At 38.6% G+C, this 23,102-nt stretch overlaps 1 protein-coding gene across 4 annotated transcripts in view; it reads left to right on the top strand.

The window, feature by feature from the left end:
• The first annotated feature begins 910 nt into the window (after nt 1-910).
• Nucleotides 911-23,102, top strand: part of si:dkeyp-97b10.3 (NACHT, LRR and PYD domains-containing protein 1a allele 5) — a 36,504-nt gene continuing 14,312 nt past the window's right edge. For 2 of the 4 annotated variants that reach the window (XM_059514991.1, XM_059514988.1), the window contains exon 1: nt 912-1,124. In XM_059514991.1, the coding sequence (XP_059370974.1) occupies nt 976-1,124 (149 nt within the window). In that variant the 5' untranslated portion in view covers nt 912-975. Of the gene's footprint in view, nt 1,125-23,102 lie in introns of all 4 variants that reach the window. The other 2 variants (XM_059514989.1, XM_059514990.1) reach the window with 2 other exon arrangements.

The following is a 23,102-nucleotide window of genomic DNA, read 5'->3' as shown; positions in this document are numbered from 1 at the left end:
ATTTTCAACACTCATATCATGTTATAGAGTTTTTGTCAACTGAATAATTTTTTTGGAAATATTTTTCCCCCCAGTGGAACAGATGGCATCTTGTTACAGTGCAGTCCAATCTATTGAACACACTGTACTTCAGTGCCTCGCTTTCATTCCTGTCTTTATCTCACCCACTCTTTCATGTTTCTAACTTTGGTGAGTACTAACTAGTCCTAAAATTGAGCATTTTCACATTTTCAGGGTTTTCAGAACCAGGTAAACTTCTATGATGATGGTTATTAAGAGATGCACCAACACATGCCACACTGTAAACAGACCTTCTTTTGTGACAAACCAAGAACCAATCACGGAAACACGACTTGAAGACAGCTTAAAATTAGAACTGATTTTAATTCAATATCTTATAAAGCTTCCATGTTTCAGGTTTAATACTATGCCTATTAATTTTGCATTTAATCACAAGTAGCATATTTTCTGAAAATGTGTGTAATGAAAAAGTATAATGTTATAAGTGAATAATAAATGATTCCGAATTTAAACTGATATCCATAGCCTAGTGTTTCACCTGGCAGTGAGGAAGGTTAGCAACAGCTGATTCTCGACACTGATTAACATTACGATAATGTGTCTTCTAAACTAGTTCATCTGCAGCGGAGAACTGAGACAAAAGCGCAAAATGTTACAGACTTGGAGCAAAAAGTGTTAACTGTTCTAACCTCTAGGGGTCCTCTGCTCTTACACCAATATAGCCTACTACTGCACAAAACCACGCAAAACTTTGGATTTTGTTATTATTTAGTGTGTAGATTATTTAGCAATACTTCTGTTTTAGTAATTTGATCTCTGTCATGGCTTCTGCTGACATGGACATCTGCAGTAAACAAGCTCAAGTTCCCGCCACTTCCTGCTGCTGCCAGTCGCGGAAACACTAGTGTGTGTGTGTGTGTGTGTGTGTGTGTGTGTGTGTGTGTCAGTGTGTGCATGAATGGGCTCCGCTTTGACGGACGTTATCGTCTCTCATCTGCAAACCTCAGCTCGCGGAAACACCGTTGGGACTGTGCGGCTGTCGCTGCGCGAATAATGGTGGCACACATGGCGCATCACGGAGAAACGACGCCGCTGAGCGATGGGTGAGTGTCGGCGGAGAACTGCTGCATCAAGCCGCTTTAACATCACCCTCTGCTCCACGCGCTCCGCGCAAACAAAGAGCGCGCGGAACCGAAAGTAACGCAGTAATAACACTGCTGTTCCGGAGGAGTAATGATTCAGTCAGGATTCAGCAGTTAGTCACTCACATACATTAAGTGTATTCCAGCGATAACCTCTCAGAACCGAGCGATGCACGGAGCTGCACGAGCGCGTCTCAGAGTCGCACTGACCTCGTCTTCACCGGTCACACGCGTCTCCATTAGACACAGTGTTTCTATCGGACAACTGTATTTCAAACGATAAGCCCAAAGTTCACGATGATCTAGTCAAATTGAGCTTATGTAGGAACTGAAACAAGCCTCTTGGTGCGAATCTATCAGTAAAAGGGCTCTGCTTATGAATATTAATAATTTAATATGACATTGGCCAGTAGGGTTGGAAGACGTTTGTAAGCAAACGCTAGTACAGGTGTTATACATGAGTAACATGAGCATGCTAGGTTTGAAGGGAAAGTTCACCTAAAAATTAATGTTCAGTTAAAAACCTCACCCTGAAGTTGTTCCAAGCCTGTGTGAGTTTCTTTCATCAGCTGAACACAAAAGATCTTTATAGAATGTTGTAATGGAGACCAAACAGTTGGAGCTCTTGGGGGTCCCCCTAACCAGAATTATATCTCCATATTTTTAGGGATTTTATCAATAATGTTAATAAGATGATCATTTGCTGAATGTGTTGTGTTGCAGGACTGCCGTGCACAGCTGACTCCTAAAGTTTTTGATATTCTTCATATTCTGTGTTGGTCAGTTCACAGCTGTGAAAAAAAAAATTATATATATATATCTTTTCCAACAAGTTTAAAGATATTTTTACCCTGGGCATTTTTACCTTTATAAAGCCATTTTTCTTTCTAGAAGTGTGCATTATCTTTGCGTCAATTTCTTATATTAAATCAATAAAGTCAATTAGAAAAATAAGATATTTGGTGCTTTTACAAAAGGAAAAACGATCATAATTAACAGAAATCATGTTTGCAGTGCAGAGGAAACTTAAAAGCTGCATCTGAAGTGTATTTTAGATGGATTTACACTGGGGTGCTTTAATCTGCAGTACCAGATGCACCAATAATGTTTTAAAATTTGAATCCTAAAACGTTGAATACTGACATTTGAATTTATTTTAAAAACAATGAAAATATACTTTAAATGTGAAATTAAAAGTCATTGCTCATTTAAACGGTTGATTAATTCAGGAGACACTGTCATGGTGCTCAGAGACACAAAACAGTGCTGTGGATGTGTTTGGAAACATTTTTGTTGGTGAAATAAGAGCAAAAATAGGCAATATATTGTCTAAAACTTAATATTGACTTCTTGTTTATTAAATTGTCGTATAAAAGCAATATCAAATTTGTGATTTTTGCAGAAAAACAGCACACTTCGAGTTATATTGATAAACTATATGAATTGATATACACTGTATGATAAATGAATCTCTTACATCGTATATATATCTGCACTTTGTTAATTATGAGAATTTCATAATGTGAGAAAGAATAATATGAGAAAGAGTTTCACTCACCATGGCACATGTGCTGTGATGTGACAATATAAGTGACTTGACTTAGGAATCAATCTGAATGCCTCTGATTGGCCACTCCATTCCTAAGCTCAACAGAATCTTGTGTGATTGGTTATAATGAGCAATGTTGTTAAAACGCGTAAAAATAAAATATGTAACATGAGCAGGGGCTCGTTCTTCGTACGTCGCTAACTCAGTTAGCTGTATTTGATTGTTGACGATTTGGCATGATCTTGGATCGTTTGGTTCTTCGAAGCTCATCCCGGACTTGCTGTCATAGCAACAGGTGCGCAATCTTAAACCTGCTCGCGAGCAGCTTATTTCATGTAAACAGGATTAGACTGCGGCTCATAAACGGAGATGATACGGGAAGTCCAGTGCGATAGTGCACTTTCTGAGATATATATATATATATATATATAATTTTTTTTTTTTTTTCGTGACTCTTGAGATTGTCGTTTACATTATTAATTTGTTGGAAAGGCACATTTATTTTCGACTTGTCGGAGTCGGGCTTTAACTACAGAACAAACTGTACCCTAAGATTATTTGCGATTGGCTCTTTCCTTTATAGCCTACTATTGGAGATGCGGAGAACTTGATGGAAAGTGCTGTCTGTCGTGCCATTCGGAGTTTGCCTGGTGCTTTTAGGTTTAAAAAACAGTTTAAGTTTTTTTTGGTGACATTTCCAAGCCACTTTAGACCCAAAGTTGTAAAGCATTTTTTTTTTGTAAAGCAGTACAGTGCTCTCTCCACCTTCAATACCACGACTTAGGTGCCCTTGAGCAAGGCATCGAACCCCCAACTGCTCCCGGGCGCCGCAGCATAAATGATGAACACTGCTCCGGGTATGTGCTCACAGTGTGTGTGTGTGTGTTCACTGCTCTGTGTGTGTGCATTTCGGATGGGTTAAATGCAGAGCACAAATTCTGAGTATGGGTCACCATACTTGGCTGAATGTCACTTCACTTTCACTGCAGACAGGTGTTTTATGACCCCATTCCCTGACCCAAACCAGTTGCAGCTCCAGGACAAGGGCACACAATGAGATTAACTTTGGCTATCTAAAGGGAAGATTTCAGTGTCTGAAAAGTCTGAGGGTTGCACACCTGACAGGGCCTGTGACCTTAATGTGGCCTTGTTGCATGTGCCATATTACACAACATTGCCAAAAAAACACTTTTCATTAAATGTTTAATAAAAGACAAATATGCTTAGTTCCTTGAGTTTTATTTCAATTGTTCTTTGTAAAGAAAAGCCAGTGGTCAAGTGCCTGCAACAAGAGATATTAGACACATGCCTCATGCAACAAATAAAAAGGAAAAGTTGGCTATACACTGCCCACCTGTAGGCCTATGTCTCCTCTGTCTGTGCAGACTATTCTGTAGGCATTTCTGTAGATGTGGAATCCTGCAACTTATACTGCAGCCATAAAGCATACAAGTATAAATTAAGTAAAGTTATTATGCACTTGCAGGTAGGCTAGTTCCTCCATATGACAGTTATCTGAGAGGGTTTATTCACTGTCCAGTGCAATGGAAACAAATAGACATTACAAAGTCTTATACTTTCTTTCCTTTGGAAAGTTAGAAAATGTCCACTTAAGTTAACAAGTGTTGGTGTATTATGTAAAAGTGCACAAAAGAGGAAAACACAATGTCATTACAATGAACTACACTTGGGAAAAATGTGATCAATAACTCTTTTTGAACTCTTCTTCAATAAATAGTTTTACATTAACATAAGTTTATCAGTTTTCACTTTCACAAGTCAAAGCAATTCATCATTACTCAAGATTGAACAGTTGAAATGACTATACAGCCTTAATTTAATGCAGCAAAATATTTTACAGTGTAGGCTACTAAGATCTTTTCTATTTTTTCAGCCTTTTTCTTGGTTGCTATTATAAACAGACAACCATTTATTTAACAGTGCCTTTTATAGAAGAGAAGAGACTATAATATAACAAAAAAATACCATGTAGAATATTTTGTACTTCACTTTTATTTGTTCCCATGTTCTAGTGTGGTGACTCTGACATTACAATGAACAAAATAATTATGCAATTATTAAAATACAAAAATATAGGCTAATAAGTGATAAAAAAAACATATAACATGGTCACTTCTAACGGATTTAAATTGTCTGCTACTTTTTGCCAGCCCTCTCTCCTGGCTTTTGCAGACTTTGAAGTGTTCCCTGGCGTTTTGATTAAACATTAAAATTCCGAATCAACTTTGACTATCTTGCTCTGCTGAGGAGAAAAACTGTGCGCGCTCTTTGGCCACGCTGAGCAGCCAATAGCAGCGTTGCTGATCAATGCTTCTACTATCGATACATATCCCCTTTTAAGCCAGCGCGTGAACGCGCAGTTATCTCAGATAACTCAATCCAGCGATACTAATCATAAACAACAGGTGTGTTCGAAGAACTCAATTAGCCGGATTATGATTAGCACGATGAAATCATCTTGGATGTGTCATTTGATCTCGGATGTAATAAAGCAACGTACGAAGAACGAGCCCCAGGTCTAAATTTAATACAGGAATCAAAACTTTTCATTTAATTCTCATTTTCACTAGTTTCATGTTTCAGGTATTAAAGTTTTATTGAAAAACTGGTGGATCCCCCAAGTATATATTTTGGGAGGTCCGGGACTCTGGGAATATGAATAATATAAAAAACTTTAAGAGTCATCTGTCCACAGTGGTCCTAAATGATGCCAACACAACAACACACTCAGCAAAATATTGCCTAATTATCATTATCAATAAAATCCCAGAAAATACTGAGATATAGTTTACCTCCTCTGCAGAGAATCAATAAATCAATCACTGCATTTTTTTTTGCAGTGGTAACCGTGACATTTTATTTAAAGTTTAAACATTTGTAGATGTTCTAAAGCTAAATTCAGAAAATCTTTTAGAGCTCCTTGTGTTTAAGTTTTATAATTCTTTTGAAAAAACAAAAAAACAAAACATTAATTATTAAATCTGCACACTGTATATATCAGTGGAGGCCAACCCTGTTCCTGAGGTCTATCTTCCTGCAGAGTTCAGTGCCAACCCTGATCAAACACAACTGAAGCAACTAATTAGGATCTGAAGGAGCACTTGATTATTACAGACAGGTGTGTTTGATCAGGGGTGGAGATCTGCAGGAAGGTACAACACCAATTCCAGAGAAGTCAGGGTGTTTTGTAAAAAAAGAATCTGGGATTTGTTCATTTTCAGAATCAGAAAGAGCTTTATTGCCAAGTGTGCTTTCGCATACAAGGAATCAGTTTTAGTGATATAAGCTTCCAGTACACAGAGACAACACATAGACAAAAAAACCTTTGCAAATAAATAAGTGTATTAACAATTGTGCTATAAATGATAATGGAATAGAATTCGGTAAGATGCAGGGATGTACTAGGATGGAGAGGTAACAAATAAATATAAGGATATTGCATGTTTTTATTGCATAAATGGGGAACATTTAACTGTTCTTGAGGTAGATTGCCTAGGGGAAGAAACTGTTCTTGTGCCTGACTGTCCTGGTATTTGCGGCTCTGAAGCGCAGGCCATATTTTTTTCATATTTCTGAGCCCTTTTCCTCACTCTGGAAGTTTAGGCAGGGGAGCACCAATAATCCTTTCAGCAGTCCGAACACTACTCTGTAGTCTTCTGATGTCTGATTTTGTAGCTGAACCAAAACCAGACAGTTATTGAAGTACACAGTACAGACTTCATCTACAGCGATATCGTTGACTTGATTGCAAATAAATGCACAGACACTATTTAACTGAACAGAGATGACATCACTGAATCCAATGATGAACTGCCTTTAACTATCATTTTGCATTATTGACACTGTTTTCCTAATGAATGTTGTTCAGTTGCTTTGACGCAATGTATTTTGTTTAAAGCGCTATATAAATAAAGCTGACTTGACTTGACTCAATGATGGCTGAATGGGCTAGTTGCATATCTCCGCCATCTTGGATTTCCGGTCTTGCGAGTGTGTGCGTAGATATTTCCGGTTGTGCTAAACGTCAGTGCAGAGAACCGGAGAAGTCAAAATATTACCTTCTATATGTTTACAGGATTTATAATATCACTTCAAATGCAAATAAGATATACACTGCTATTATTACTATACTATAAATGTTAACTGAGCCAGTGGATTTGAAACTTGTGCATGTTTGGGTCTGGTGAATGAATTAAATACACTATGTTCCCTACTGTTCACGAGATGAAAGTTGAACTCATGGTTTGTATACACAGCTACATAATGTATTTTTATCTTACCAAATATGTGAATGTACAAATTACTTATTTCTCGAAAATGTTTGCATTATTATTATTTTTTTTAATGAAATATTTACCTCGTGAGACGTGGGCTGCGATTTATCTTCAGAAGTATCCATTTCTCAATTGTACACATACATCAGTCTGTTTCATCGTTATTTTCACAACATATTTTATTATTTTACACAGTAAAAAATACGTGACTAATTTTAATATCTGTTTAATCTGATAGTTAATGCAAAAGAATAACAATATACATGGCTGCTCCTAGACAGATAATGATTTATGCTGCAGACCTTTCACAAAACAAATAAACATAGATAAAAACACACATGAAGGCATATTTAAGGCAAACCAACCATAATTATATTACGTTTAATTGTACAGTTAGTTATAAATTATGTTATCAAATAAAGTTAATAAAACATGCTTTATCAGAAATCTTTGTGCGTCTTGTTTGACAGTCAGAAACATTGATCTTACATAACAGTCAGAACAAAACCAGCTCTTCGAAAATGAAAAGTATTGCATATTTGAGTGGCTTGTGTTTGAAAGAAGAAATCCCCGTGGACCTGACGCTGATCGCATAATCAACAGAAGAATAACGCAATCTCCGCGTTGTATCTTGATGAATTTCCACACAGAGGTACGCAAAATGTAGGGAGGATGTTTCCCCATGTTTTTGATATACCACTATCGGCTGTTAAATTTGAATATCATTAATTATATACATCTAGCCAAGTTTCGTATGTAAGTTTCCCTTACAGCCAATGCGAGCATCGCAAGACCGGAAATAAGTATGCACACACTCGCGTCACTGAAGCTCACCGGCGCCATCTTGTGCAACTAGCCCATAGAACTGTTTCAGCAGCTCCTGTGGCAGATTAAACTTCCTCAGCTGGACAAGGAAGTACAACTTTTGTTGGGCCTTTTTCACAATGGAGTCAATGTGAACTTTTATTTAATTGACAAAAGTACAAAGAAAATATTTGCAAAGTTTTCACTGACCTTTTAAATATGAACAAATTTTACTTTTTGTTGGCTGCAACACATTCCAAAAACATTGGGACAGAGGCAAAAAAAAGTGTAAATGTTATAGAATATCCACGTTAAACTGTTTTGAAACAGTTCACAGTAAGCAGGTGCATTGGTAACAGGTCTGCTTTTTTTCATAGAATATATATACTGACAAACCTAGAGAGTTTTTTAGATAAACCTTAGCTTTGATTCAGTTGGAAGATGTTACCAGTGCTGCCCAGCGAGCGCGAGGTCTTACTCTCCCAGCGCAGTGTCGTCTCTCTCTCTGTCTGTTCTGTGAACGGCAGGGAAACATCGCCTTTAGCTGACCGTACCACAGCAACCTCGTCAATAAATGAGTACAAAACAGCATTTCCAAGAACCTGGGGTCTCATTTTTAAATGTTGCGTACGCACAAAATAGGCATAGAAAATGCGTATGCAATTTTGTACGCACAAATCAGGATTTATAAAAAATAAACATGGCATAAATATGTACGCACTAGTGCTGCACGATTAATCGTATTATCGCGGTTCTGAATGCGATTTTGTGTATCTTGTCAGTGATCTACGGCTCTGTATATTAAGTGCAGCTACATTTGAAAGCAGGTGATGGACATTTACTGCTAATCACAGAACCATCTTTACTGATGAGACACGCATGACAATTGCATGCGATCAATCGTGCAGCCCTAGTACGCACCTCACGGACATTCTAGACCATGCATACACACTCTTTCCTGGCGTGAGAAAAGTAATGAAGTAAGGAACGATTTTAAAATCTTATTTCAATTAGGGCTGAAACGATTCCTCGAGTAACTCGATTACAAAAAATGATAAGCCTAAAACGATAAGCCTCTTTTAATTTATTTTAAATCTCACGTCAGGTTCTTTCGCAATGACTTTTTTTTAATGTGACACAACGTGTTTATGTCACCCACAAAGCGGAAAGGAGACACAAGCGCAGATCGCATACTGCAAGGAGTCAACAGTGTTTTGATTTGAGGGCGCGGGCAAACGTATGTCCATTGCAAGAGAGTTGGCATACCACAACTAGGGCCCTATGAGGGAATCGCGGAATCCAGTCATTAGGGCTGGATGCCTTTCATGGTATCGAATGAAAAACTTCGATACTATGAGTATCGAAAAATTATTTATCTTTCGGTGCCAAATTTCGGTTCCAAAAGCCAAGCGGCTGTTTTTTTTTGTCTTTTTTTTTTGCCAAGCGGCTGTGTCTGTGTGAGCTTGTAGCATACGTGCATGTAAGGACCTAAATTCGCCGAGATTGGCTTTCCACCACCACGTCACGTGACGGGGGGGATTTCTGAAGATACTCGCAGTCACACAACACAAGTATAGTTGTTTTTTCTCAAAACGTTTCCGTTTTACAATGCCAAAGAGGTCTAAAGTGTGGCTACACTTTATAAAAGTGGATGCCGAGTCAGCAAAGTGCAACATATGCGATGAGTATTGCAACCAAAGCCGCCAATACCACCAGTTTAATGAAGCATTTGTTTGGATGAGTGTTTTGCCCTCCCTCCCTGTTTAGTTTGGTCTACTCTATTGCGTATCTTGAAACACGCCCCCTTTCACGTCGTCTAAAAAACAGAGAGAGAGAGACAGATTTATCCGGTTCAGCGAATTTCTCTGAGCAGCAGGCCACTGTATACGTTCACTTAAAACATAACCGACTGTGTTTACGAGAATACTTGCAGAGACAATTATTTTGATATAATTGTGTGTGTATGTGTTCATTCAGAAGTTACGATACGAGAAAGATGAATTCATTCTCTGTATGTGCATTGTCTGAAATGCCACGCAGCGCGTGCTTTGAATGAGTGCGCGCAAGCTCTGAACGCGTGCAAATTGTTTAAAACGCTTGAATCAGCAAGATTTAGAAACAAGTGCAAACGATCAACTACGACCCATTTCACCCCTTCAAGCAAGTGAACAACGCAAATCAAGTTAGGAATTTTACGACTAACGAGTCCTGCACCTCAGATCTATCCAGTTTGTGAAACACTGGTTTCCACACTGGTTTCGTTAAACAAAATAAATGATTATTTTAAAAGTTTGACTCAAAAGAAGCATCGGTTCACTAATCGGATCATGAACTTGTATTACCGAGCCAGAGATGATCTATTATTGAACATCTCGAATGAATAAAGACTTAAAGTTAATCTGTAAAGCACATAAAGCTATCGTTTGAGTTTATAAACTTCTATTTCACGCATGATTCGTATGGATCTGCTAACTGAATGCAAAGTGTGAGTTCTAGACGAATGTTTGTGTCTTGATGAGCATGTATCGCTCACTAGGAGTCGCTAAATGAACAGCTGCTGTTCTTTTTTTTTTTCAAAGAGGATCAGTTGCCCTATTGGTTAAAATCCCCAAATGACATCAAAACAGGGGCATTGGCGTTATGATGTGGTGGGCTGCTGTGGGCCAGAAAGTCCTGGGCCACTTTTTGGTCCCAGTCCGCCCCTGAATGGCGCACCCCTATCCAAAAAGCACAACCAGTTGTATTAATAATGTTATCCTGAGTGTGAAGTGTTACCAGAATTTGTTTTAATTAAGGTGAAAAATAAAAGTTTTGTGTTTAATGTATTTGTGTTGATGTTGAAATGGATTTTAAAACAATATGGTATCGAAAAAAGTATCGTTAGGAACCGGTATCAAAACTGTGGTATCGAAATTGTCACCGGATCGAAAGATTTTGAACAGTCATAAAAACGGATTTTACAGTTTAAAGACGTGAACACATGAACAACATCTGCAGAACTGCACTGACAGTAACTTCATGAGCATCTGACCTTTTGATTTGAGTAAAACTAGCGTCACATCACGTACACAGAACTGTAAAGGTACGTCAACCCGTCAAAATAAAAATCCGGTTTAGTTTAAAGACAAGTATTTGCCAGAGATGTATTACTACTGTTCAGCAGAATTTACATAACCTACTACTAAAAAAAAATCTAACATAATTTTTTTTTAAGGTTTAATCACACAACATTTCTTCCATGTTTTATTTTTAATAGTAAATCCCCTTTGTTTACCAAAAGGTTAAGTTTGCTTAATTTTCAATAATTAAAAGATAAATTAAATTAATGTTTTATGTGTTTAATGTTTAATGTGCATCTCAGAAAATGTTTTATTTAAAACCCCAACTGAATGGCACTTAAATGCACTTAATTCATCTGTCAACTTTATTGTCATTGTTCACAGTACAAGTACAGACAGAGAAACAATGGGTAATAATTAAATGTTTATTTTTGATGTATGCATTGCATTCTATGGATTTAAAAAGTAAAAATATTTTTTTCTAAAAAAGGAAACTTAGTTGTTCATTTTAAGAGACCCAGGAGTCTTATTTTCTCTTGCATAATTAATATTGCACTTTTATTAAGCAAAAACACATTTTATCCGAATACTCGATTAATGGATGGAATTTTTGGTAGAATACTCGATTACTAAAATATTCGATAGCTACAGCCCTAATTTCTATATACACATTTACATTAAATATGCCACTCTCAGTAATGGAAATAAGCACTGAAAATACATAAAGTCATTATGCAGAAGTTAAACAAAAATTATATGAATTTAGACATATTTAGTGGATGTGCTTGATCACTTTTCCTGTTGCACGCTGTTTTAATGACAGCGAGGAGTGCTATAGATGCACAATAAAGCATCTTTAAACTAAACTGCAGATCTCATGCTATGTGAAAATATTTTAATGATAATAGCTTACTGTACAACCGCAGCTGCACGGATGTGATGATGACTTATGAAGTCATCTCTACAACATTATAAAAAATACCACTGTATTTTAAAGACAATGGTAATATGCATGTTTTTAAAATCCTCCTTTGTTAGTAACTCGCTGAGTCAGACAATTCTATTTACACTGCAATAAATATGGTCTAAAAATAACTAAAAGATGTTCATCTTATCAGCAAAACTGCATAAATTTAATTTGATTTTGATTGTTTAAAACAATTAAAATACTGTTCGGCCAGTGGAAAGGAATGAGACCAACTATATTCTAAACTATTTTAGACAGTTTTGTTTTTAGGGATTTTTATTTTTATATATTTATGCTCAAAAATAACAATAATACTGGATGATTTTTAGCAATAAAGATTGTGTATGGCACAAGTAGCATGTATAGTCCATATCTCATATTTCCTTAATGTCTTGAACCTTAAACGGTGTTAAATATGGTGTCACAAGGATGGGAAATATGCATAGAAATGATATGCAGATGAGGTTATTCATAGTAAAACTAGGTGTTGTAAGCTCCACATTTGGTTATTTCTGAGAGAAGTCAGTTTGGAGATGCACGTACACACAGTCTTCCCTGACTGGGATTTATAAAAGGATTTTTGCGCAGGTTCTGGTATACGCAAAATCTAGCTTTTGTGCCTACGTACACTTTTAGGATGAAATCTATAATGAGTTTTATAAATGAGACCGCTATTGCTTACTGACTGTTAGGAATTATAAATATGAGCATACATCATCTTTTAATATTATGCACTTTTTGTTAGTTGTTTTGTTTGTTGCATAGCCGCTTAACATGCATCTACTGTACATGCATGTTGATTTTATCAGATGATGCAGTGATTATAAATGAGTCACTCCAGGTTAACATCTATCAATGGGTCATGTTTCTTTTTCTTTTAATTTACAAGTTTCATGTTTGTGATTTTTATTCATGTAAGCTATAGCTTCTGATAAGTCTGTGCGATTTGGGGCAAATATCTAATTGCGATTTTTCTGACAGATATTGCGATTTGATTTGCGATTTAATTTTTTAGTCAAGCTTCAGCTCGACATTCTCTGGCAGATTCAGTGTGCCTTTCTACCCAATAAATGTTAGCTTCTTGCTGCTCAAATGCAGTCAATGTAAAAAAAAAAAGAACTGAAAAGATATTAACTTATTCCAACATTTGTTAAAATATCTTAGTAAATATCCAGTAATTAAACAATTTTTTCTCTAAAGCAAACAATTTCCAGTAAGCACAAATAAAATGGCATTACCTTTCTGTAAACAAGGTCTTTTAACTTTTAAATAAGAGAGGTAGTCAAGCTTATACGAACAAAACACAAAATGATCAAAACATAGAAAATTCAGCAAACTGGCATGGCTGACGAAGAACCTCAACTTTCTGTAGCTTATATCGTCTAAAAACATTAAATAATAATCACAGATGCTACACAAAATATTCATAAACGACTAAATCTGTCACGACTGTTAAGATAACCAGCATTTAAAATATTGCAATGCACAGCACACATTCAAGTACAAATACTGTTAACATTTTCTTTGTGCAGTAAATGCTGCCAGTAAGTGGTATTACGAAATCAAGTGCAGAACAAATCTGAACTCCAACTGAAGTCTTACAAACACTTGCTAAAAGTTATTTTTCACTCCAAGTCAACACTTGATTGAGTAGAGATTTTAAAAAAAAATTGACCAAAAACACTAACATGTCTACCTTTGCTGGTTTCAGACATGAGTGCTCACGTCACAACGTTTCCGCTAGCACTAAAGAGTCTCTCAGATGGAGAACCTGTGGCTGGTATACATATGTATTTGGGAGCCAGTTTGCTCAGCCTTGGAAAGTTAACCTTATGCACCTTCCACCAAGTCAAGGGATCTTGCGCTCCATCACTAGCAGGAGTCATGAGGTAGCTGTTTAGCTCAGCTTCCATAGCGGTGTCCTGCAACTGCACAGATGAAGGAGGAGGAACTGCGGTGCTCTTGAAGAAGCTGCCCAGTGATCGTTTCCCCTTCTTCACTGTGGATGTTGATGGTTCTTTCTCAGCTGCACTTTGATGCATTTCACCTGTGGTGCTAAGATGAGCCCTCTTCTCCTGAAAAACAGAGGACTTTAAAAAAATTAAATAAAATTAATAAGGCATTTTTATGTAAGCATTTAAAATGTGACTTGCACATAAAAAAGTGACTTGTCTTCCTGTCTTCAGACAGAACCTGAGACAAGGCCTGATTCTGCTCCAAGACCCTCACAATCATCTTCTGTCTAGAGAAGATGTCTGCAGGGAAGTATATTTTGTTGGACACTCTGTGATTAAGGAATGCTCTGGCAGATTCAAATGTTTTTCTGCCTCACTCAGAGCATTTTTCTTTTTCCAGCTGTGTGAGAAATTGCTAACCAGCTGCTTACAAAGTCCTGTTGCCCGATTTACCCTTGCATCACCCATTTTCTAAAAAAGAAAAAAATATTGTGTATGGTACAGTTTTACATTTTCCAGACTTAATGTAACAACACTTAATGTTTTAACAAGTGCAAAGTGCTTCACAGAAAGCAATGCAATTAATATATGGAATATATGACATATATATGATTAATATATTAAATATAAATCATAAAGCAGGAAAGTTAATTTTGTCAAAGATTTGTCTCAAAGTGATTATATTCAAAGAATACCATCTAATAAACAAAAGCAATACTTAAAGATAAACATATTGCAACTAACTACACACCCATTTAGAGAGGCCTACTTACCAATGGCAAGATGCAGCCTGTGGCCAAAACATTGAAGTCTGGTCCACTCGTTTAACTCCACAGCTTTGATAACATTATCAGTGGTTATGCATGTCTGTCCCTCTTCGTGTCCCAACTGGATAAACATTCCCTTAGTCCATGTGCAATATTCTGTCCCGTGTGGTCTGCAGGGAAGTATGCCATCTGCAGAAAGCGAGTCTTCAGCTCAAAGTCATCATTGATATTAGGAATGCACCGAATTTTCGGCCACTGAAAATTTTCGGCCGAAAATGGCCCAAAAGTGCATTTTCGGTTTTCGGCTGATAGACTTTTATCACCGAAACAACACGGCAGAAATGTTGTGATGACGCAAACAGAAACCGCGACATGCACGAGCACCTGCATAGCGCAGACCACGAGCTCCCCGCGACATTCACTCCACACCAGTGAGAACATTCTCTCTCTTCTTATTCCTTTATTCGCAGCACTAAAGCGTCTCCTAACAAAGAGATTAAGACGGACCACGAAGTGAAAACAAAGAAAAGTACAGTCTTATAGAGTCTGTCAGCACACGTCTCACTGAGATCTTTTCGGATCCTCTGCACTTCATCGCGAATGTGCTTGATCCACGTTATAAAGACCATTACTTGGATGCGGAAATAAGGCAGCGCGCACGAGAAATGCTCCAGGCCGCGCTGGATGCGGAGAACCCGCGTGGAGACGGAGAAGCTCCAAGCGCAGGAGACTGAGATCAGAGCACAGAAAAAAGACTCGCCTCTCTGCACCAGATGAGGGGCATGCACCCTCGGTGTCTGATGTGTTCAGTGGAATTCTGCAAGAAAGTGCCTCAAATAATAATAATACGTTGGCTATAATATGAGATTGTAGCCATATTTCTGCTAGATTTCTGCTTTAATTTGATAAAAATGTTTATTTATGCCCTGGCCCTATTTAAATACACTCTCTCAAATATTCCTCAAATGTCAGGCAGATGACAAGCTCAACTGCTCAACAGCTAGATGGTTATCTGTCTGAAGTCCCCATCTCCAGAAGTGATAACAGTCTACTGGAGAAGTAATGCACTTTCTAGTCCTACAGAGAACAATCTCAAATGCACTTCACCTAAATGCACTTTGTTTTTATGAGAGAACAGTTCATTTTAAAACCTTTCTGCAGGCCAGTAGGCCTGTACATTATTATTTAATATACAGATGAGTGGGATACATTTTTAGTTTGAATTTTATTATATACTGTGCATTGTTGCAATGTGCTTAATAAATATTTGCATAATTTCTAATTATGTATTTTTATGTTTTTTTTTTATAATTTATTTAATTTATGCTATTGCAATGTCTTAATTTTAGTAAAGTTAGTACACGGTCATAGCAGTAAATGCAATGGTACTAATAATTGGCATAATTTCTTTCGGTGTTTCGGTTTCGGTTTTCGGCTTCGGCCAAGAATTTTCATTTCGGTGCATCCCTAATTGATATAGTGCACAGTGAAACTAAGATACGGTTCGGTCGTCCGGCTTGACCACAAGTCTGTTGTTGTGGCGTAATATTCCACGTGTTTCAATTCCGTCTCAGCTTCATTCCTACATTCAATGTACAGCTGTGGGATTGCAACACGGCTAAAATATGTGTGAGAGGGAAATGTATATCTCCCATCGAGCATCAAGCATTCGGATAATGTTTTTAAATCCCTCTTTGGGCACTGCATTAAAAGGCACTATGTCCTTAGCGAGTTAGTGGGTTATGGCGCTAGTTATCTCCTGGTGCCTTCGTGACTTTTTTTATATGGTGTAACGGCCGCAAACAACTCTGAAATTGTACTTTGCTGTTGCTTGCTTCTAGACTGAGTGTCACTGGCAACACTTTCAGTCAACTTTTTAGCAACACACTCCTCCTGTGGTGCTTTTTTAAGTGCTGGTGGAGGTTTGTTGTATTCCCTCGTGTCGTGGAAACAATTCTGCAACAGCTCTTACAAATTACCCTTTTCTGTTCGGGGTCTGTCACTTCGAAGCCAAAATAATACCATATTACCGACAAGCTGTTTTTCTTTGATATTAATTCGCCTATTATGACGGTTTTGACTCTGCACTGTCGGCAGAGTCCATCATCCCGCTCCACCGCTCTTGCCTGTTTGTTTTTTAAAGTGGCCGTTATGCGCGGTTGGGTAGCGCAATGGTGATTGGGGAGAACGAAGGTGTGCTCACTCAGAGCAATTAAACAATACATTTATATTAATATCACATTCACATCACAGCCTCTTGCGATTAGCTAATCGCAACGTTTAAAATCGTGATTGCAATTCGATTAATCGTTCAGCCCTAGCTTCTGACCAAAGCATACTTAAAAATTTTGTTTTTACATTGATTACTCCTATATTTATTCAGAAACACAAACTTAATGTTATTTGTTTATTTTACTTTCATTTTATGGCAAGTAGGGCAACAGTAGGCCCCTAAGTAAATAAAATGCCTTTCCGGATGATAATTAGGACCTGACTGCACACACTAGTGTGTCTGACCCTGTCCCAAATTCCTACCTTAAACCCTTGCAGTCTTCCTCAGAGTCCAGACTTTCGTGGTGTGATGCTGCTTTGACTGTCGGGCAGAAGTCTGCTCGGAGCGCATCGAGGGTGCACAGTGGGTGTGAAGTGGGTGCTTATGAGAACTTGAGCACATGCTAAAATGTTGAATGTGACACCCTACGGTCTTGTGGACTTAACGGACATGCGCACGCGGCAGACTACAATAAGTTTGCGAGAATAAGTGTGCCACTTGGGACAGGGCCTCTGTTGACTCTATCACACACTGAATGCATCATTCTGTAGGTGCATAATTAGATTAAATGTATTCTTAGATTAATGAAGTGGTCCAAAACAGTGATGTTGTAATTGCAGCTTACAAACTCATAAATACACACCTCCCAAGAGGACTGGAACACACCGTAAGTCACTGTGTTTCTTATTGGTTATGCACACTGAGCACAGCTCTTCAATAGAGCATCTGACAGATATTCAACAAATAAACAGACTAAATAACTACATAATTTCCTTTTATTGCACATCACTATTAAGAGTCTCATGAGAAAGACTCAGATCATGCACTTCCTGTATGCAGAATGATGATGCACTGCAGTGTAACTCTATCCTCACATTATTCACATGCATTCAGATTTCGTTGAGACCCTTTTCTGTTATTTTGTGTGTGCCACACACAAAAACAGTTGTGTGGATGAGGATGTTATGTGGGTAGTAAATGAACAGAAAGAGGAGGTGAATGAAAGAGATTGGGATGAGACTATCAGTTCACCTGTCCATCCTGTCTTAAAGGGGCCATATGATATGATTTCAAGTTTGAGTGTTACAAGTTCTTGGAGCATAAAGAAGATCTGTAAAGTTTCAAAGACTTAAGTCTGAAACCCATAGAGATGTTCTTTATAAAAGTTACGACTTGTCCACGCCCCTCTAAAACACCTTATTTAAAAGACACCTCCACATGTCTACATCACGATGTGGGAAGATTTGCATAACACCACCCAAATGTTCATTCAAAGAAAGCAGAGTTTCTTGTTAGTAGATATATCATGCTCATAGGCATAATATACAAGCCTACATGCAATACATACTGGGACAGATTTACTAAACAGGGCAATTTAGCATTAGAGTGCAATTCCATAAAAGCACCAATGGGAGGGGGGAAATTCTGTGTGTGATTTACTGACCATGTGCACATTAAAGAACATAGACACAGTCAGATAATGACCAGCACAATCTACCAAAATCAGCGCAAATTACCGCCTGCTTTAAGACATGCTTTTTTTATTCTTCACTGCATGTCTCTGTAAATCCTGACAGTACTTTTTTAATGCCAAAATACAGTTTATGCTGGCAAAAACTGTTAGTAAAACTTTTAATCTACGTATATATTTTACCATCAGTAGAGGCCAGATGATACTGACGACAGGATAAAATCCATGAACGTTCACACACAGGAATCTATCAAGAACATTTGTGTTTGAATATTGTGTGCTCGTTTAAATGATGTGTGTGCTTTTCTAACACACTTTTCTGCTTTTGCTTGAAGAGTTTATGATGCTATTTGAGAGTTATTCAATGCAGTGATACTGCAGACTAATGCTGCTCACCGCAGGAGTTTTCTGTTGTGAGAGTGGTTTGTTCTTCTAGCCTGAGGTGACATAGTCTTTTCATCTCTGACATGCAAACAGATGAAAACCTGACAAGTGTGACACATTTGACTGTGAAACTGAATAGGAAGTGGTGTGCTGGATAATTTGAGGTGCTGGCACTGCTTCATTTCCTGTGATTGTGTGGCATGTGACAGGTAGACTCTAATATTTTCCCTGTGAGCAGGTCAATTTAAAGCTGAGATTTCTAAAACAAGGTTCAGCATAAAGTCGTGATCAGGGATATAGACTGAGTGCATGTCCTCCGCCAGACGTTTGAGCCACGGCTTCTTTGGCTGACCCCGCAGTCGTCGTCCTGGTGGTAATAGGTGGTAGACAGTGTAAGGGAAACAGGTCAATTTAGCTCAAAGGGAATCATTTAATATTTTAAAGGGAATTTGAACAGAATCACTGTTTCACGGCTGATCACTGAGACTCCCTGCGATTCACTGAACGAGCCGTTTAACATCAAATCTGCGCTGGATATTAATATCCAAAGTATAGTAAAAAAACACTATCAATTAGCACAGTCACAAGATCGGTAGTTTAAGACATTAACTTGTAAGCACAAAACACAAGATACTTCTCTTTTCAATATGAATAAGGCTTTATTAGATAAATCTAAGACATATAAACTAATCTAACACATAAATGCACGCACTCACACATTCACACAAGTTGCAGGAAGATCAAAAGTTAAGGAAAGATGAGTTTAAGAGAATGGAAATGTGAAATCCCAAGTTTACAGCAATGCGTTAAATTGCATAGACATGAACAACCATCAATCACTTAATTAACCATCGCATTGAGTTCCTCAATGAGGTTAAAATTATATTAGATACACCAGCACAAATGTCTGAAGGTACATTGCCTGTGTAAAGTTGTCGCTGCTTGGCTGGAAGTTCAGTAGTCGCTGAAGTGACGTCTTGGGAAGGCCGTAGTTGGACGTTGGCTGAAGATGGAGTTGTGTGCCCTGGTTGAAGTTGAACGGGCACCCGAGGTCAGGCGTCGGAGACTCGACGTTACAAAACTTAACTCAGAACATGAAACTCTCAAACGGAAAAGAAAAGAAGTAAAGTTTGACGAGACTATAGCTGCTGTTTCTTCTCATCGTGGCTAAGTAGCAACCGGCGCGCAGGCTGAAGCACGCTGGAACCGCGCTCAAAGAACAGTGATGACAAACAGCATGGCTAAAAGCTAAAGCTAAGAAGCAAAGCTAAAAGCTGGCATGACTGATAGCCAAAGCAAGGCTAGAACTTTTGGTGTTTTTATGGTTTATGGGTATTTTATGGTGTCCTGGCTATTTAAACTGGCCTGTTGGCCACACCTCAAATGTTGTCTTGACCAATCAGATATAGTCTTGGCTCGGGGGTATCATAAATCATATGTTTATCTTACCAAGCATGTGGTCCGATTTTTCCCGCTCTTGCAGGGTATAATTTTGGACATGATTCCTATAACATATTTATGATACATTTGAGAAATATTTGATTGTCAGGACTATTTCAAGCAAGCAGTTTCCATCACAAACATACCAAACATGATTATGAATCCTTAAGTTATCCCATAGTTATTAAAAGACATACACAATAAGTGATTATAACATGATAGTCAAATGTGTGGGTTACATATAAATGAATATGGAGTTAAGCGATGGACTGATTCATTTATAAGTCTTTTTGAGTTCATTCTGGTCCATATATATGTACAAAAGACAGTTTATTTGCCATTCTCTTGACAAAGACTTCTGTGGAGACCAGAGGTTCAAAGCCCCCTTTCCCCTTAGGAATTTCAGTCTGGTTCTGCTAGGTGGGGGAAGTCCATGGAAGTGTTTACCTCTCATGGGTTTACACATGATGTCCGGCGTTGCTCATCAATTACGAACACCAAATTTGACAAATCTCTTCTCCGAATTGAAATTGTCAGTAATTGTTCTAGTGGTGTTAATGTTGAAAGCTGTTCTGTGAAAGCTTTGGTTGGTTGGTTATCTTGCTTGGGACTTGTGGCACAGAATGTTTTATGACTTCCTGAGGAATTCAGCTCGTGTTTCAAACACACCCCTGATCGACTCTTTAATTTGTCTGGTTCGAGTCATTTCTGCTACAACAGTTTTCCCACTGTATCATTGCAGCTTCTGATGATGTACCTTCACGTATCTTGTCAACTGTGGGCACCATGCCATGTACTTCTTGATGTTGAGGTGCAATCCGTGCATGTCCATCTGCTTGCTCTAATCTTGCACTTGACATTCAAGCCCACGAAGCATTTTGTCAACTTGGAAGATATCGTCAGCGATAAGTGACCAGTGCTGAGGCACCTGAATATCCACTGTGGCCATGTCAGTGCAAAGGGTGAACAGAAGCGGGGAGAGGGCAGATCCCTGGTGCACGCAGATGGTGATCTGGAATGGTTTGAACAGGCCAGCGGGACATTGGACGATACGTACTCTTCGGGAGCACTATGCAAGCAGAGAGAATGCCAGATGAGGTCCCAGGGCATGCATTCAAATGTTTTCTCGCAATTGAGGAAGACCATGTGAACTGGCTGGTTCTCTCTGTGCCTCTCTATCGACAGTCTGATGGCATAGATTGCATCAGTAGTCCCGCTTCCTCTAACAAATCCACACTGATTGGGGCTAATGGAGACGATCTTCTGGAGACATGTGTCGATTACGTGCTGTAATATCTTCATGGTGTGGCAGAGCAGGCAGATTGGGCGGTAAGTGGTGAATTCGATCACCTATCACCTTTATCTTTCCAGATTGGGACTGTAACACTGGCAGCCCACGCTGAAGGAGTGGCAGCCTTGTCAATGATCTTGTTGAACAGTTGAGTGAGGACTTCAACACTGTCGAAGTAGCTTCTATTCCTCAGAGGGAATGTCATTGGGTCTGGGGACCTTTCTGCTTTTCATCTTTTTGATAGCAAGCTAGACCTCAGCAGGGCTGATCGGCGTTTCCATCCCAGAGAAAGGGGCAGCACTTGTGATCAGTGGATGAAATAAATTTCCGTTGCATGTTGAGTCAAAGTACTTTTTCCAGCACTGCAAAATGTTGGGGGTATCGCAATGGACTCTGTGGTCAGTGTCTTTTACATTTATTACTTGACCAATGTCCAGGGTCGAGGGATGGCAAGCGTTTGCAAGTTTGTAGATTTGGTTGACCCCTTCGGTGGTATGAAGCATGGTGTAGAGGTCAGCATAGTCACGGGATTTTGCGGTAGCCACTGCCTTCTTTACTTTTGACTTTAGTTGTTGGTACTCTTGCCAGTCATTGGCTGCCTGCGAGACAGGCCATCACTTAAACGAGGCCTTCTTCGCCTTCGTGGCTTCACATTTGCCCATTTGCATTTCGTGGGCCTCGATCTAATCGAGAATTTGGCTGCCCTCTTTATTTCAAATCCCCTAGCCTTGTCCACCATGTACCTGCTCATACCCATCTTGCAAAGCCCCAATATGTCCATTGAGGTCACTGCCAATTCAGGAGATGCTCATTGATGTTGACTGATTGAAAGTGATCGTCGAATAGGTGCCAGAATTCCTCCTTTTTTAGCATCAGTACACCCGATCTGGGGGGTGTAGCAGGAGACTTTATTGACATGAGGTGATCGGAGATGCGGCTGACCTCAAATATGTTATCGCACAGCTTCTTACTGATGATGATCGCCACTCTGTTTAGGTTGTTTGTTACTCCATAGTAGTAGAGCTTATGCCATTCTACTATCTCTCTCGCCTTAGCGCCTTTCCATTTTATATCTTGTATGCAGGCGATATCGACGGGCCGGGTTTTCAATGAATCAGCCAGTTTGTAGAGATTTCCTGTAAGCTTGCCGATGTTAAGGGTCACAAGTTGTAGATGTTGGACTACTTCTTCAGCCAGTTTTGCCCTTTAGCAGGTAGCCCTTGTTCAGTTCTCGTTCGGGTTGATCCAGGTGTCAACATCAAGTGTTGACATTATGATCCAAGTGTTGTTGAGGCATTGCATTTTTTATGCAACTGGAAACAGTTTTGATCAGCTGATGTGTCGCACTGTCTGTCACTTGACCGCCCTCACCATTGGCCCAATCAAATAAATTGTTGGTTTTATACTATATACTATCAATTTAATTTTTATGACTGTATTCTAGGGCTGGGCGATATATCTAACAATTTGATCATGTGCATCTAGTCAGTAAATCTGATTCCGTGATAACTGCTAAATGGCGATTACTGAGCATGATCATATCGTTAGATATATCGCCCAGCCATTCTGTATTCTGATTCGGTCCATGAGTTCCTCATCACAGTAATAAGGAATAATGGCACCTTCTATGATCTGACACTCTTAATAATAAGCTGTGAATTTGCATTATTGATTCTCAACCATGT

Source organism: Carassius carassius, chromosome 28 (assembly GCF_963082965.1).
Source record: "Carassius carassius chromosome 28, fCarCar2.1, whole genome shotgun sequence".
Lineage (NCBI taxonomy): Eukaryota > Metazoa > Chordata > Actinopteri > Cypriniformes > Cyprinidae > Carassius > Carassius carassius.
This window is presented reverse-complemented; position numbering and strand designations above follow the sequence as displayed.